The sequence below is a fragment of the Mytilus californianus genome, unplaced genomic scaffold (genome assembly GCF_021869535.1).
Source record: "Mytilus californianus isolate M0D057914Y unplaced genomic scaffold, xbMytCali1.0.p SCAF_2, whole genome shotgun sequence".
In the NCBI taxonomy this organism is placed as follows: domain Eukaryota; kingdom Metazoa; phylum Mollusca; class Bivalvia; order Mytilida; family Mytilidae; genus Mytilus; species Mytilus californianus.
In genome coordinates, this window is record NW_026262668.1 from 15,874,958 (window position 1) to 15,893,682 (window position 18,725).

At 33.7% G+C, this 18,725-nt stretch overlaps 1 protein-coding gene across 1 annotated transcript in view; it reads left to right on the forward strand.

Annotated features, from left to right (window-relative positions):
- The first annotated feature begins 1,066 nt into the window (after positions 1–1,066).
- Positions 1,067–18,725, forward strand: part of LOC127729338 (xanthine dehydrogenase/oxidase-like) — a 65,592-nt gene continuing 47,933 nt past the window's right edge. Inside the window, exons 1-5 of the mRNA XM_052237095.1 lie at positions 1,067–1,252; positions 6,508–6,565; positions 13,408–13,498; positions 15,313–15,421; positions 16,380–16,506. Of these exons, the coding sequence (XP_052093055.1) occupies positions 1,211–1,252; positions 6,508–6,565; positions 13,408–13,498; positions 15,313–15,421; positions 16,380–16,506 (427 nt within the window). The 5' untranslated portion in view covers positions 1,067–1,210. The remainder of the gene's footprint in view (positions 1,253–6,507; positions 6,566–13,407; positions 13,499–15,312; positions 15,422–16,379; positions 16,507–18,725) is intronic.

An 18,725-nucleotide genomic window follows, 5' to 3' on the forward strand; every position in this document is an offset into this window, starting at 1 on the left:
TAAAAGCAATTATTTAACATAGTAATCCAATTACAAACATTTCAACACTAGTTTCATAGATGAAGGGCATGTAATCATAAAAAGTTATCTACAATTTTGTTTAAATAAAGAAACGCAATGCGTTATGTAAAAATAAATGAATATCTTCATGCGGTCAGATTATTCAAGTGTTAAAATATTTGAAAAGTGCTTATTTACAACTTGTTCTACAACTTAACATGGTGAAACACAGCTAAAAAAAATACACTGTCAAAGGGAGGTAATTCTGATTTTCCATATGATTTTACACATTATGAGGAGAAATATGTGCAAAATGTGTTGTAAAATGGGGGGAATATTTATGCCTTTCATTGATATCATAACTCTCAAGTGTAATTTCTATTGTTTCGTTCAATCTGGACACAAAAACTGATGTTTACCATATACCCCATGCTTCCTCTCACAGTACACTCAGTGCATCTTGGATAGCCGAGTTAAACATAGAAATTTGTGTAAAAAACAACTTCAAATGGTTCCAAAATGCTTCCATTGCATTAATATACACAGGAAACAAGTTTTGTGATTATTGTGTGGCCTTGGACAAGTACAGTGACAGAATGCATATTTTCCTATAGGGGTAAATTCAGTAAAAAATCTCCCATTGACTGTAATGCTAATCTATGTCTTGAATTAAATTTATACCTGATTTACCTTTAGAAATTAGAAAATTTCATATATCATTCATGAAAGTACAAATGTAGCCCTATCATTTGCAACAATAAAAACATAGGGTCATGCGGCATTTTTGGGCCTTCACATGGCCTTGTTTACAAACACTGTAGATTCGCACTTAATTCCTTCACTGACCCCCATTACTTTTCAACCCTGTAGTAAAAATATTTAGTACATTCAGCATTTATTTATTTTTTTTTTTCAACTCTAGTTTTTATCCATCTATCAAAAAATATTTATTACAAACATTATCTACCAATCAGAAGAGCACATGACTTCAGTTTTATACAGAAAGCTCTCCCCCAAATGGGCGGTCCCTGATGACGTATATTTATTTACTGAATTTACCCCTTCAGTGGTTGTCGGAACTTGCCATTATCAGAGATCAGAGGTCAATATTCAGGACATTTACGTAAAAACAATTGAAAGTCTACTTAGCTGATGTGCTATAAAAAGTAGAAGACACAGAAAAGAAGGAGACGACGAAAATACGGTGAACATGGGAAAACATTCTCTTGTCTTCTTCATAAATGGAAGAAAGGTAGTACTGTATGTAAAACTTACTCATTTACTGTGTAACAGGAGGGTCGGCTATACACCTTATCGCTATTTGTCCGCCATTACTGGACATCACACTGGTTCCCGTAAAATTTTGACGTCATAATACAAAATATCTGACACCACAATGGAAAAGTGTAATTTGTTGTATGACGTCAGAGACATATGTATTATATGTCTCTGATGACGTCAATAGTTCAAGCGGGACAGATTAGTAATTAATAATTATATTAAGTGCGGAGTTATTTCAGCTCCTCTATTTCTAAGTAAATTCACAGTCAGAGAGTGTGGAGCAAATACAGCTCCAGTGGTCTAATACACCTAATCGCTATTTATTCCATTCCGGATAAGTTCTAAAATTACACAACTTTTTCATCCAGTTGAAGCTATCTGGGACCCTGTTTAAACAATGCAACATGCATGATACTTTTTAATGAGACCTGTTTAAAACATCGTAAATACTTCAAACACAATATTTTTTTGACTATAATTTGAGTTTGGAAAAAGTGGATCATAATCTATCAAAGTTTCCTATTGATCGCTTTCTATAAATTTTTCCCTCCCTCAGCTCGTTACTGATGACCTTTGTTTGCGGCCTGTTGACCCAAACAGGAAGTTGTCTAAATGACTGTTTTTTTCCGGATTGGACTAAATAGCGATAAGGTGTATTGAGACCCAGTACAAAATATTTCTATAATAAGTCTATCCAGTTATAAGGTATAATTCCTCCATAAGAATGGCAAAGTTTTCTATAAAATATATAGTAAGTTGGAAAAAACGTCCATAAATCATCATAATATAATTTCATTTATATTTACACTTTAGTATTCCGTTCTTGCACAGTGATATATATAGTTCATGTTTTGAGAATGTAAGCGTATTCCTGTGATTGCTAAACCAAGTGTCTATAAAATGTAATGTATGTAATCATTGAACTCTCAAATATAATTCTCCTCTGTCTCTTAACAGTTGTATACTGTATATTACTTCTATATATTTATCATATATTCTATAACATTTCCTACAAATTTTTCTATTCATTTCCTTTTTTTTTTCTATTTAAATATTAAAACCATAAGTTTATTCCATTTAACAATACTGAAATATGTGAACATCAAGTTTCATACATAAAATCAACAACAACATATACATAAAATTCATATACTGAGTTAAGTAAAAATCAAAGTATCATTATCTGGATCTCACTACCAAGTTTCAAGTCAGATAACACATTGGTCACCATAAAATGTAACAGGAGGGTCGGGTGGCTATACATCACCGTTCCCTGGTGTCGATTAAACGTCGGACATAGGTTCGTTCCTCTGGGACTGAGCTCTGGCAAATGAGACTAAATACTGATGTTCAGTCTGGCAAATGAAACTAAATACTGATGTTCAGTCTGGCAAATGAGACTAAATACTGATGTTCAGATACTTTATTAAATATTCCACATAAATTTACATGTGAACAATGAAACCAAAACATAAATTTAGTTAATTTAAGTAATTAGTAAATAAGTGCAGAGCTATTTCAGCTCCTCTAAGTAAATTCACAGTCAAAGAGTGTGGAGCAAATACAGCTCCACTGGTCTAATTGAGACCCAGTACAAAATATTTCTATGATAAGTGTATCCTTTTTACAAGTTCAGTTATCATGGTTATAAGGTATAATTCCTCCATAAGAATGGAAAAGTTTTCTATAAAATATATAGTAAGTTGGAAAAAACGTCTTTTAATCATCATAATATAATTTCATTTATATTTTCACTTTGGTATTCCGTTCTTGCACAGTGATATAGTTCATTTTGAGTCATCCCAATTTCTAGCAATGGGAGATTATTTCACAGCATCTCCGTTACAACTGCAATTCTTTGACAATCACACAGGCACTTGTTTCTATCCATGGGAAGGTAGACTATCCATATGTAAGCACAGGCACTTGTTTCTATCCATGGGACGGTAGACTATCCATATGTTATAGAAGTGCATATGGATAGTTGACCTTCCCATGGATAGAAACAAGTGCCTGTGGACAATCATATTTAAGGTTCATCATAACCGTCTGGCTAATATGGCCATCCTCAATCCTCAATCCTCAATCTTAAGGCCTGTTGGCACTAATTGTCTCAATGTGCAGATTTTCTCCTTTGTGCGTTTTGCTCAAGGTATTTTCCCCTCTGTACTTTAAATGGATATGTGCTGGTTAAGATTGGGATTGAGGAACAGCAGTATCAAATCTGCTAGTTCTGTCAATGTAATGTGCCACTGTTCGTAGTTTTGCTTTCGTCTCTTCGATGTTCTCGCCTTCTAGTCTGGTTAACATAGTAGTTAAGTTCAGGTTTCTGATCCCGACCTAAAAAATGTTGTGCACACTTATATATAACCTGATACTCAGGTTATTCAGTATGTACCACATTTTTTATGTTATTTCTTCATAGACAGAAAAAATATTACAGTCATTCCTGAAATATAAAAAATAGAAAATATTTTAGCAACATACACTGAAGAAGTTAGAGTTTCATTGATAAGTAATTTGAAGCAATCATAATGGTGTTCAATTCAAAACTAATTAAAGGAGTACATGGAGTATTACCATGATTATTAATCACGAGTCTTCAGAATTAAATCATTATATGATATTGTGTGAACAGCAAATTATTTGACAATCAGACACGTTGAACATGTTTTATAATTAAATACATCAAACATTTGTAAAATATTCTAATAAGTGATCATTAGCATGATTACTGGATAATAGACCTACACAATTAGATTGGGATTGATTTAAAAAAAAACCAAAAAAAACATACATTGTAGAAGGGGCGGTAAAAGGGTTAAATCTCGGAATAAATGTGTCACATTGACATGGAATTCCCTTGAGTCATACTTATGCTTGTACAGTAACCATCGCCATCATCATCACTGCATATGACCTCATTTACCAAACAAGGGAAATAACTGATACATTTTTTACTTCAAAATCGAAGAGTTTTATGTTGCATTCCAAACAAAGCATGTTTGTGAAAAAACATAACAATTAAAAAAAAAAATGTGAAACTATTCAAATGAGAAAACTATAACAAAACAATTTATGAAAAACAAATATGACAGATATAAACCTTGTTGAGGACAACCACTGAATAAGAGGCTCCTGGATTTTGAAGGAACAGTGGCGGATCCAGAAATTTTCATAAGTGGGGCCCACTGACTGCCTAAGAGGGGGCCGGGTGCTCCAGTCATGCTTCAGTGATTCCCTATATAATCAACCCAATTTTTCCGACAAAAGGGGGGCCCAGGCCCCCTGGCCCCCCCTAAATATGCCTCTGAGGCACAAAAAGAAAGTGGCAGGGTTAAACATGTTTGCGAGCACTAAACCCTCCTTTAACCATGTTAACCTGGGACAGGGTGATAAATACTAAACGGCTTGCATGAATTATTTCTTAGATATGTAGATAAATACTTGCACAATGTTGAGATAATAAAGTTCTTGTACCTGTATTTTTGTCGAGCCTTCAACTTTAGTCGAAAAAGCGAGACATAGCGATCCTACATTCCGTCGGCTTTGTCGTCGTCGGGTTCGTCGTCGGCGGCGGTGACATCCACAAATATTCACTCTGTGGTTAAAGTTTTTGAAATTTTAATAACTTTCTTATACTATCCTGGATTTCTACCAAACTTGGACAGAAGCTTGTTTATGATCATAAGATAGTATCCAGAAGTAAATTTTGTAAAAAAAAAAATCCATTTTTTCCTTATTTTACTTTTAAATGGACTTAGATTTTCTGCCAGGAAACAACACATTCACTCTGTGATTAAAGTTTTTAAAATTTTAATAACTTTCTTATACTATTTTGGATTTGTACCAAACTTGGACAGAAGCTTGTTTATGATCAAAAGCTAGTATCTAGAAGGAAATTTTGTAAAAAAATAAATCCATTTTTTTCAGTATTTTACTTTTAAATGGACTTAGATTTTCTGCCAGGAAACAACACATTCACTCTGTGGTTAAAGTTTTTAAAATTTTAAGAACTTTCTTATACTATTTTGGATTTGTACCAAACTTGGACAGAAGCTTGTTTATGGTCAAATGCTAGTATCTAGAAGGAAATTTTTTTTTTCTTCCAGTTAACATTACATTCAGTCTGCAGTTAAAGTTTTTAAACATTTATTAGATTCATAAACTATCCTGGATTTTTACCAAACTTGGACAGAAGCTTCTTACAATCAAAAGATAGTATCAAGAGGAATATTTTTATTGATTTACTTCCTCATTTTTGTTGAGCCTGCGATTAACAGAAAAAGTAGGCGAGACACTGGGTTCTGCGGAACCCTTACGAATTTTTAATAAAAAAAAGTTTGTATTTGTGAATTGATTAAAGACGATAACAATTTTAGTCCCAAGAAAAAAATTTATAACACAGGTTAGCAGTTAGCTACGAATTCGACAAAAAATAAAATATGATTTTTTTTTGTTTAAAACATTTATAAAAGCAGAATAAAGAAATAATATTTCGCTATTAACAGTCAGCTTGGTTCAATTTCGTCAAAATAAGCTAAAAAAATATCACTTGCTAGTAAAAAATCAACTCATTTGAATCCGTAGTCAAACAACCTTTTAATCTGACCTTTAGAGGAGATGGGTGCCCATGTGTTCATCATGTGATTCATTCGTTAAAAAGAAAAGAATGTCAACATTGAAAAATGAAACAAGGGAGCCACCAAGAATAACCATTTCAGTCAAAAAGCATTCTTATACAGGTTAAACAATGATTTACATTTATTTTAACCTGTAACATGAACTTGATGAAATCAAACAGACCTAGACAAATCTGATTGCACATGCTTGCTATCTATTTGTATTTAAATTTATGTTTATATCGGGTTATATGACCGTAGGCAGTCTTGGGAGGTCATCTCGATGGATATTTAGATGGGGACTAGTCTAAAATACGTACGAAATGCTGAAACATTAAAGCAAGCCCATGCATTGTTAATTGTTTCTTTTGGACTTTTTGTAATTTGGGTATTTATTTTAGTATGTTATAAATGTATGAGAATTTGGGTCAAATTGGTGGACATGAATTTGACAGCTAATGCCCCTTTAAGATGTATCAGACAAATTCAGAAGGTTAAGAATTTGTTGAGACAAAGTCTGTCATTATTTCTACTTTTCAGAATGTCATTTGAACCTAATGATTATTTCACAGTAATGTATGTATGGTAAAATCTATTTTTACAGGTGGAAGAGGAGTCTCCTAGTCCAGAAACAACATTACTACAGTATCTCAGAAGAGTTTGTATCCTTTCTTTACTTGATGCTGTTACCTATTTAAAAGAAGCTGTATTTCTGTACCAGTGCTATCTACTGGGTGTTCATATAGAGTATTTCTGTACCAGTGCTATCCAATGAGTGTTTATATAGAGTATTTCTGTACCAGTCCTATCCACTGGGTGTTTATATAGAGTATTTATATATCAGTGCTATCCACTTAGTGTTTATATAGAGTATTTATGTACCAGTGCTATCCACTTGATGTTTATACAGAGTATGTCTGTATCAGTGTTATCCACTGAGTGTTTATATAGAGTATTTCTGTACCAGTGCTATCCACTGGTTGTTTATATAGAGTATTTCTGTACCAGTGCTATCCACTGAGTGTTTATATAGAGTATTTCTGTACCAGTGCTATCCACTGAGTGTTTATATAGAGTATTTCTGTACCAGTGCTATCCACTGGATGTTTATACAGAGTATGTCTGTACCAGTGCTATCCACTGAGTGTTTATATAGAGTATGTCTGTACCAGTGCTATCCACTGAATGTTTATACAATGTATGTCTGTACCAGTGCTTTCCAATTGATGTTTATATAGAGTATTTCTGTACCAGTGCTATCCACTTAGTGTTTATATAGAGTATTTCTGTACCAGTGCTATCCACTGAGTGTTTATATAGAGTATTTCTGTACCAGTCCTATCCACTGGGTGTTTATACAGAGTATGTCTGTACCAGTGCTAACCACTGAGTGTTTATATAGAGTATTTCTGTACCAGTGCTATCCATTGGATGTTTATACAGAGTATGTCTGTACCAGTGCTATCCACTGAGTGTTTATATAGAGTATGTCGGTACCAGTTCTATCCACTGGGTGTTTTTATAGAGTATGTCTGTACCAGTCCTTTCCACTGGGTGTTTATATAGAGTATGTCTGTACCAGTGCTATCCACTGGGTGTTTATACAGAGTATGTCTGTACCAGTGCTATCCACTGGGTGTTTATATAGAGTATTTCTGTATCAGTGCTATCCACTGGGTGTTTATACAGAGTATGTCTGTACCGGTGCTATTTACTGGGTGTTTATACAGAGTATTTCTGTACCGGTGCTATTCACTGGGTGTTTATATAGAATATGTCTGTACCAGTGCTATTCACTGGGTGTTTATACAAAGTATTTCTGTACCAGTGCTATCCACTGGGTGTTTATAAAGAGTATTTCTGTACCAGTGATATCCACTGGGTGTTTATACAGAGTATGTCTGTACCAGTGCTATTTACTGGGTGTTTATACAGAGTATGTCTGTACCAGAGCTATCCACTGAGTGTTTATATAGAGTATGTCGGTACCAGTTCTATCCACTGGGTGTTTTTATAGAGTATGTCTGTACCAGTCCTATCCACTGGGTGTTTATATAGAGTATGTCTGTACCAGTGCTATCCACTGGGTGTTTATACAGAGTATGTCTGTACCAGTGCTATCCACTGGGTGTTTATATAGAGTACTTCTGTACCAGTGATATCCACTGGGTGTTTATACAGAGTATGTCTGTACCAGTGCTATTCACTGGGTGTTTATACAGAGTATGTCTGTACCAGTGCTATCCACTGAGTGTTTATATAGAGTATGTCTGTACCAGTGCTATCCACTGAGTGTTTATATAGAGTATGTCTGTACCAGTCCTATCCACTGAGTGTTTATACAGAGTATGTCTGTACCAGTGCTATCCACTTAGTGTTTATATAGAGTATTTCTGTACCAGTGCTATCCACTGAGTGTTTATATAGAGTATATCTGTACCAGTCCTATCCACTGGGTGTTTATACAGAGTATGTCTGTACCAGTGCTATCCACTGGGTGTTTATATAGAGTATGTCTGTACCAGTGCTATCCACTGGGTGTTCATATAGAGTATGTCTGTACCAGTCCTATCCACTGGGTGTTTTTATAGAGTATGTCTGTACCAGTGCTATCCACTGGGTGTTTATAAAGAGTATGTCTGTACCAGTCCTATCCACTGGATTTTTTTATAAAGTATGTCTGTACCAGTCCTAACCACTGGGTGTTTTTATAGAATATGTCTGTACCAGTCCTATCCACTGGGTGTTTATATAGAGTATGTCTGTACCAGTCCTCTCTACTGGGTGTTTATATAGAGTATGTCTGTACCAGTGCTATCCACTGGTTGTTTATATAGAGTATTTCTGTACCAGTGCTATCCACTGGGTGTTTATATAGAGTATTTCTGTACCAGTGCTATCCACTGGGTGTTTATACAGAGTATGTCTGTACCAGTGCTATCCACTGGGTGTTTATATAGAGTATATCTGTACCAGTCCTATCCACTTGGTGTTTATATAGAGTATTTCTGTACCAGTGCTATCCACTGGGTGTTTATATAGAGTATGTCTGTACCAGTCCTATCCACTGGGTGTTTATATAGAGTATGTCTGTACCAGTCCTCTCCACTGGGTGTTTATATAGAGTATGTCTGTACCAGTCCTATCCACTGGGTGTTTTTATAGAGTATATCTGTACCAGTCCTATCCACTGGGTGTTTAAATAGAGTATGTCTGTTAAATTTTTCAGTGCACATAACACAAATCAATGAATTTAATACATTTCTTTATGGCTTTTACAGAATTAATAGAATGTAAGTGGGGTGGGGTTGGGTGGGCGAGGGGGAGGGGGGTTCGGAAGGATTTTTTATTAAAATTTGATGGGTGGTGGTTATTCTAGACATATAGCCTTAACAATTACATGAAATAATCAATCAAAATTTCTTGCATGGTGGGTTGAATAAAAAGTGTCTTCCAACCCCCCATACATAATTATTTCTGGAATAGCACTTAGTCATTTTTGTTGTTCAGTATAGCTCGAACAAATTGTTTGGATAACTAAACATATACTGTTAAAGAGCTTTAAGTCTAAATTTCTGTGTTGTTCAACAGATAAGATCTTTGAAGAAGATAAATAAGTATTTCAACGGTGAAAACAATTACATTATGGATTTTTATAACTTACATTTCTGTATCTTACATGTAAATACATGGATCGAAATCATATTGAGAACGTTTCAATTGATCAGAATGAATGTGAAGACTGGTACACTTTAAGCAGAAAGCAATTGTGTCCTTAGTACACACTGTGTGCAACTCTGTGCTTAATACACACTATGTGCAACTCTGTCCTTAATAGACACTGTGTGCAACTCTGTGCTTAATATGAAAGGTGCTACATGCTTTAAAACTTATAAAAAATCTACATTCTTTTCATAAGTATTACTGGGCAAGCAATCAACGCATAAAATAATTGATAATTTCAACAGTTAAGATTAAAATATAATAAAGATTTAAAGTAAGAATATGCGTCCCTTGCTCTCTCCAAATAAGATTAACAAAAATGACATAACTTCATGTCCTGTAAAAGTATCGGTACAATGTATTGTTGAGGCCTGTCATGCTGTTTTAAAGGAGTACTGCATTATTAAACAGCTGGGACAACAAAATAAGATGACAACAGTTTCCATGACAGATGACATAATTTCACCCACTTAAATTACAGTTTATTTTATTGTAAGTCATTACTTGGTACATGTCTTCAATTTTCTTTGGCAGTAAACAATAATTCATGGCTGCCACATATAAAAGTTTTATTTTCAATAAAATATTAAAGAAAATTTATGACAATTATTGTTTCGTTTGTGATTACATGTGGCCTGTTATTTCTTACATGACTTTTTTGTATAGATATTTCTTGATATTGAAAAATGCTTTAATATTTATTTGCTAAACCAGCTTCATGAAGCTATTTTCAGACATTTCCATTGGCTATTCGTGATTTATGACTATCAAAGGTCAAAACGATGTACATTTCCTCCATGGCAAGGAAGATATGTGATTTTTTCAAAAATATACAAATCACTCACACTTTTCACATGAAAATAAATTTTTTGTCAAATTTTATTACACTTTGACGCTTACAGAAAGTTTTAAAATGTCTGATTTCAAAGTTTGATGCCAGATCAGGACATATGACGTCATACTATTATGTGCAAATGACTAGCTATAGATCAACCATTCACAAAATTTTCTATTTAACACAAAGACAATGATTACCGTAAGAGAAATAGATTTAACAAGTCGTAAGAATTGGATATCACTTGATATCATTTTTCGTTATTTAATTTAAATAGTAATAATAAACTCGACAAAGGCTAATTTATTATTATATTGAAATTATATAACTCAAGTTGATATCAAGCTATATTCAATTCCTACTCATAATAAAACCTATAAATATTTAAGTACACTTAAACTTACACATTATAGAAGTCCATTTCCCCTTATATAAGGTTGTGTACATATAGGTAGTTTCACATATATATCAGTAATTGTGATGTTATTAACTGGGTCACAATTCAAAGAATTCAATGGTATTGCTGAATAACATCAGCATTATGCAAACAATAGGTTTATTAAAGGGATTTTTATTGAGATTTTACGGTTCCATTAGCCTCAAGAATAATTAGAATGAACAGAATGCTTACGGTAAATTACTATCCATTTAGTTACAATTACAAAAATTGTATACCATATGTATACTGAAAATAAAGAAATGTGTCAAAATAAATATATTTCTAAATGACTTTCATTCTTATATACCAATAGAGACAAAATGTCTAACCTTGAAATTTAAAATATTTAATGTGACTATATATAAGTGAATTATCATTCATTATTTTATCTTTACTTTCTGTTATAAATTGTAAACCTCAATATTTACACACACTTATTTAAGATCTGTTGACTGTCAAAGGTTATCAGGCAGTTTATTCATGTTCAGCTCCCATGCAAGTAAAACATTTTAAATCCTGAAGTGATACATGACTATACATTGTAGTAAATTTACAGAATTGAATACATTTTTAGTGTCAAGATTTATGTAGATAATTTATTTTCAATAATTTTGAAAAAATACATGTATTTTTCTATTTTTGCTGTAAGTACAATAAAATTTTTATGCTTTGGATTATATAAAGTGGTATTGATTTTTATCGGCAGCGGTGGCGGCGTTAACTATCTACTTAAAAGGTTTATATATTAGAAGGTGGAAGACTTAGATTTCTGAGTTTTACGATGCATATTGCTGTGTGTTTGTTTATTCTACATTGGCTAGAGGTATAGGGGGAGGTTTGAGATCTCACAAAACATGATTAACCCTGCCACATTTTTGCGCCTGTCCAAAGTCAGGTGCCTCTGGCCTTTGTTAGTCTTTTATGTTTTTTAATTTTAGTTCATATATATGTTTTGGAGTTAGTGTGACATCCATTTTCACTGAACTAGCTAGTACATATTTTTGTTTCGGGGCCAGCTGAAGACCGCTTCCGGGTGTGGGATTTTCTCACTGTGTTGAAGACCCTTGGTGGCCTTCGGCTGTTTTCTGCTCTTTGGTCGGGTTGTCTCTTCGACGCATTCCCCATTTCCATTCTCAATTTTATATTTGGTGCATGGAAATATTTTACGATGTACATGTCAGTCTGGCAGTTTTATTTGACCTCGACCTCAATTTCGCGGTTCATTGCTCAGTGTTAAGTTTTTGTGTTATGGTCTGTTTTTCTTAAACTATCAGCAATAGGTCTACTATATTTGGTGTATGGAATGATTGTAAGGTGTACATGTCTGTCTGGCAGGTGTCATCTGACCTTGACCTCATTTTCATGGTTCAGTGGTTAATGTTAAGTTTTTGTGTTTTGGTCTTTTTTTTCTAAAACTGTATGCAATAGGTCAACTATATTTGGTGTATGGAAATATTTTACGATGTACATGTCAGTCTGGCAGGTTTTATTTGACATTGGTCAATATTAAGTTTTCATGGTTTAGTTTGTTTCTTAGATACTATAAGCAATAGGTTAACTATATTTAATGCATAGATTGGTTGTAAAGTGTACATGTCTGTCTGTCATGATTCATCTGACCATGACCTCATTTTAATGGTTCATTGGTCAATGTTAAGTTTTCCTGGTCAAGTTTGTATCTTAAAAACTATAAGCAATAGGTCAACTATTTGGGTGTATGGAATGATTGTAAGGTGTATATGTATTTCCTGTTTGGTTTATCTGACCTTGACCTCATTTTCTTGGATCATATTAAGTTTATGTGATACTTGAACATGTTGAAGTTGTAGTAAAGCTTTATATTTAGGACTATCCACATAAAATCAATGATCAGTAAAGTAGGCGAGACATTTCAGCGTGTGCACTCTTGTTTTATAAATGCAATATATTTTGGTTTGTAAAGAAGTTTGAAATAAATATTAAAAATAAGGAGATGTGGAATGATTGCCAATGAGACATACAAGTTACTATCCACCAACGTTCAAATGAAGTGGATGTCAGCAATTATAGGTTACAGTTCGGCCTTCAACAATGAGAAAAACCCATACCGTATAGTCAGCTATAAAACGTCCTAACATGAAAAATATAAAACATTTCAATTGAGAAAACTAGCTGCCCAACGACAACCACTGAACTACAGTCTCCTGACTTGGGACATGCACATAAAGAATGTGGCAGGCCTAGGGTTAAACATGTTTGAAGGCGCCAACCCTCTCCTAACCTGGGATAGTGGTGTAACAATACAACTTAAGAACAAACTATAAAAAAATCAGTTGAAAAAGGCTTAACTCATCAGATCTATACAAAGCAGATAAACATCTAAAAAAACACAGGTCGACATGTTTAAGAATTTGAATCCTGTCCTTACAACAAAAGATTTGATGAATTAGAGTAGCTGCTGTTTTATTAGCTATGTATTGTTAGAAATTTTGATTTTATTAAGATGTTACACCTTAACAGTTAATTAGTATTTTTACCTGGAACAAAAGGAGCCTGTGAACAAGGAGGATGTGGAGCTTGTACAGTAATGATATCTCAGAAGATAGACAACAAATTAGTGTATCCTCTACAGATTATTGCAACTTCCTGAAAGGCAGTGTTTTTTGCCTTTTTTTGGAAGGGGGGGGGATGTATTGTTGAGGCCTTTCTTTAACTCAGATGACCCAAACATCCCATTGACCTGCAAGACAATCAACATAACTAGAAATGTAATAGCTATATACATAATATATATTATTATTTAAAACATGACTCAAACATGCCTTCAATATCATCTATATACACAAGATCTTATAAATGCAGCGTATTGAATAATGATAATAGTCTTTTACTCAAATGTACCACAGCTTATAGAATTTATGTTACAATAACATTAACAGGACCAATTTTACTTCATCAGATGGGCATTTTGTACAATTGATGTCTATTAAGTGATGCTCAAGACCAAATATATTTGAAACTCCAAAACTTTCTTAAAATATTGAAGAGCTGATAAAACCAAAAAAGGACATAAAGTACAACTGAAACCAGGTAAGGAATCTGTGGCTCTTTTCACGAAAAATCTTAAGAGTAAAAATACTCGTAAGTCATACACATTTCAGTATAACTTACGATCAATTTTAATCGTAAGATTTTTTGTGAAAAGAGTCGCAGAGATCTGCATGAGGGAGATATGTTCTTTAATTTAAAATAGTTTCCAAAATTTTGTAACAACAAATTTCAATAACACAATAAGTGTATCTTTATATGTCAGTACTGAAGTACTGAAGTACTGGCTACAGTATATATAAAATAGCATTTAGTAATTAGAGCAAGTAAGTCTTGTAGAGATGGCCAAAGTGGTGAGTTTTTCAATATTTTGCTGTTTGTAAGCATTTTAGTAATATGGGAGTTCCATTTTAGCAGTCTCACTTGATGACAGCTATTTTTAGGACCTGTTTGTTGAACTTATCAAATAATGGCATGCACAAAGTGAGTATTGGGTAAACATGAAGGCCCCAGAGAGAACATTTTACATGGGCTTGCCGCTTGCCCATGTAACTGTATTGATGATATTTGGTATATTTTGTACTAACATATAAGTTTTGCTGAGTATTTTTGATCCAGTTACAGCTACTGAACTACCTGAAACTTTAAAAATTTCACAACAATGACAGTTTTCAGCTCTGGTTTTACCTTCCTGTCAGATATAAAGCTATAATTTTGAAAATATGTGTCAAACCACTTTCTAACCTGCAAAACAGTAACCTGACCCTTATAACCCCTTCCCCCTAACAAATAATTGTGATTTAGAACTTGACATATTGTATAGACACCTTCCCCCTGTGAAGAAGATTTTTGTGTGTAATAGGGTTGAATATCATTGACATATACTGCACATCTTGATAATTTATTCTGCATTTATATATTACAAAGAATATCAGAATAAATTTTTGGAAAGTTGGACATGCCAATAAAATGTAACTCCAGATATCTGTCCCAACCACAAAATCCTCAGAAAATCAATGAGCTGATGAAAACTAAGTTCTATAAAGATTGATACCAATTACTAGTACTGTGGTTTCAATTATTTTCATGGGTACCAATTTTCATGGATTGAGAAAAAAAAACATTTCGTGGATATAAGATTTTGTGATTTTGCCAAACTTTGCCATCAATTCTTTAGCAAATTTGTGACCTCGTTGAATATTAAAATTTATGGTTCACGTTTACCCACGAAATCCACATAAATTGGTATCTCATGAATAAAAATTAAACCACGGAATGCATTTAAGAATTTTTCAGCTAGAAGAGAATATCTTATCATAATATATATTAGTGATTTCACACTTTATAATTTGTTCATGTCAGAATCCTTAACTTAGTTCTTACAGCCATTTCTGTGCCAATGCTTGCTTGATACCAATATGTTATTTACATGGTATGGCTGTGACAACAGTAGAAGGTGTGGGAGGTACAGAAAAGGGACTACATCCTGTTCAGGTATTCATCATAAAGCATGTGTCGTTACTATATGAAAATAAGAAGATACGGTATGATTGCCAATGAGACAACTATCAATCAAAGACCAAAGGAAGAGGGTGCCAACAACAATTGTAGGGTACTCTACATCCTTCAACAATGAGCTAAACCCATAAAATATTGTTTGCTATACCAGCCCAAGGCATAACAAAATGTGAAACAGTTCAAAATTGTTTTGCATTGATTTATGCTAAAAACAACAAACTAAAAACAAATAAGGCAGACAGCAACCAATCTAAGAGTACTAACAATTACTGAAAGCTAGTTCAAAACAATCTTACTAATGAAGAAACTGATTTCCCCATACTAAAATATCAGTCATAACGTATCCAATGGATTTAGTGTAAAAATGTAATAAATAGTCAAAGAAAAGCATGATCATTATGTGGCCTTGTGAAATGCCAAATTAAATTAAAAACTAATTTGATGCTAAACATGGTAATGATAAACAAAATCCAATGTTCAGTTAGCATGGTTAGATATGCATAGTGAATTAGATACAGTAATCTTTTATTAAATAAGATAATCGTATTTTGTATTTAGCTGTATAGCTTTGGCATATCTCATTTCCATGAGAATTATTAGGCGTGTATAACTATTATAAATTTGACTGACTGTAAAAATCTGTCGAACTTTAAAAATCTGTATGTATTCATTAACTATATGCCTGTTAGGCAACATACTTGGATTTAAAATTTTAAGGAATGTATCAAAATGTATTAAAATCTAAACAAGATCTTAGGATTAAAAATTGAACCATAATTGAGGGGTATGGATAGTGTTTTCATGTGACAAAGGAAATACTAGTCATCATAATTATGATTTTACAGAATCTTGCATTGTTCAGTATACTGGGCTTAGATGCAACAGTATATGTCAAACATTAGTTATTCGCAACACACAGATATTTTTTTTACAGAGAAGTTTGGTGGATTCACATGGACTACAGTGTGGATTCTGTACACCAGGGATGGTGATGACAATGTACACATTATTCCACAATGTACCACAGCCTACAGCTGACCAGATGGAGAGAGCTCTTGAAGGTATGCGTTACTATAACTCCCTGTTTCTAGCAGAGCTATTTTATAACATTTTTGCTACTGATGTGCAATGGAATTTTCAAACTGAGTTACTGCATATTGCTTAACTTTAGTTTTTATACCCCACGCAACGAGTTGCGGAGGGTATAATGTTTTTGACCCGTCCGCCTGTCCGTCTGTCCGTCTGTCCGTCTGTCCGTCCGTCTGTCTGTCCGTCCGTCAGTCCTGTTTCTTGTCATCGCAACTCCTCTCAAACCACACAACAGAATTTCACGAAACCTTTTTAGATAATAAGGACATACTATGTAGTTGTGCATATCGACAGGAAATTACGATTCAATTTTTTTTCCAGGAGTTACACCCCTTTGAACTTATTTGCCCAATATACTACTGCAACCTTTTGTCATCGCAACTCCTCTCAAACCACACAATAGAATTTCATGAAACCTTTTCAGATAATAAGGACATACTACGGAGATGTGCATATCGACAGGAAATTACGATTCAATTTTTTTTCCAGGAGTTATGCCCCTTTGAACTTATTTGCCCAATACACTACTGCAACCTTTTGTCATCGCAACTCCTCTCAAACCACACAACAGAATTTCATGAAACCTTTTCAGATAATAAGGACATACTACGTAGATGTGCATATCGACAGGAAATTACGATTCAATTTTTTTTCCAGGAGTTACGCCCCTTTAAACTTATTTGCCCAATATACTACTGCAACCTTTTGTCATCGCAACTCCTCTCAAACCACACAACAGAATTTCATGAAACTTTGTAGATAATAAGGACATACTATGTAGATGTGCATATTGACTGGAAATTATGATTCAGTTTTTTTTTCTGATACAATTTTTTTTTCTTATACTTATTTTATTTCTCCAATGACAATGTGGGGATGTGGGGTATGTGAGCGCGCTCACTAAGGTTCTTTAATTAGGTAAAAAATTTACAAAGATGATTCAGAAGGATTCCATTAATATGATTGGCAGACAGCAACAAGGATGTGTTTCAGGGTTAAGTTTCATGTAACAACAAGGATGTGTTTCAGGGTTAAGTTTCATGTATCAACAAGGATGCGTTTCAGGGTTAAGTTTCATGTAACAACAAGGATGTGTTTCAGGGTTAAGTTTCATGTAACAACAAGGATGTGTTTCAGGGTTAAGTTTCATGTAACAATAAAAAAAAAACATCTCTTACTGCACATACTTTCCATGATAATGTAACAACAATGTGTAAAAAAAAACAACCCCAAAAAACAAATTTGATAATGTAGTTATGATAATTCAATGTTCTTTTTTGTGTGTAATTTTATCGTTGCTTACATTTTTAAATTAAAATGCTTTCGAGCTAAAACAAAAGTCCATTTGTAGCTACTGGTATAACAATAGATTGATGATAACTGATCGCCACTTTCAGCACAATTGGTTATATCATGGCGATCAATGTTAATTGGTGGAGGTAGCTGAAGTGCCTGGAGGGAAGAATCACTTTCTTTCAGCAGGAAAACTGGCAATCCTAGTCAATTAAGATCACAGTTGAACACATCTACCATGTGCGGGTTTGAACTCACAACATTACAGTTGACATGCTAGTACAATGTAGTAATGTGCTGTAGATGAACTACTTAGACCACTTGGGCACTGAGGCCCCTGATTACCTGAATATAACAATAGACCATTGTCCATATAATTTGGTAATATCTTAATCATCCCAAGTCTTAAGAAAGATTGTAAGAACTACTGTAAAATTCAGAAATTATTGCGAGGTTTTTATTAATGCAAATAATGTGACTGGGTGATCGCAATATAAGAACTTGCATTCTGTTATCTGACACATATATACGTGCATAAAACTTTACCTGAAATGCAATAATTAATCTCACATATTTGTTCAGTCTTCAAAAATTGCAATAAAAAATCCACGCAATAATTTCTGAATTTACAGTACTCAATAGAATGACTTCATACTTGGTCAGCAGCTTGAAAGTGATGAGCTCTTTTCGGTTCTTTCAGACACATTCTTCTTGTTTGGTGATACTTTTCCAAATGTTGAATGAAAACGAATGTTTTTGGCAAACTTTTATCAGAAACTATTGATAATAATGACTTCATATTTGGTAAATAGCATTGGCAGTGATTATTTGTAATGATTTTAGATCTATCAGACACCTTTTTCCTGTTTTACCATACTTTGACTAGTGAGTGGGGGTA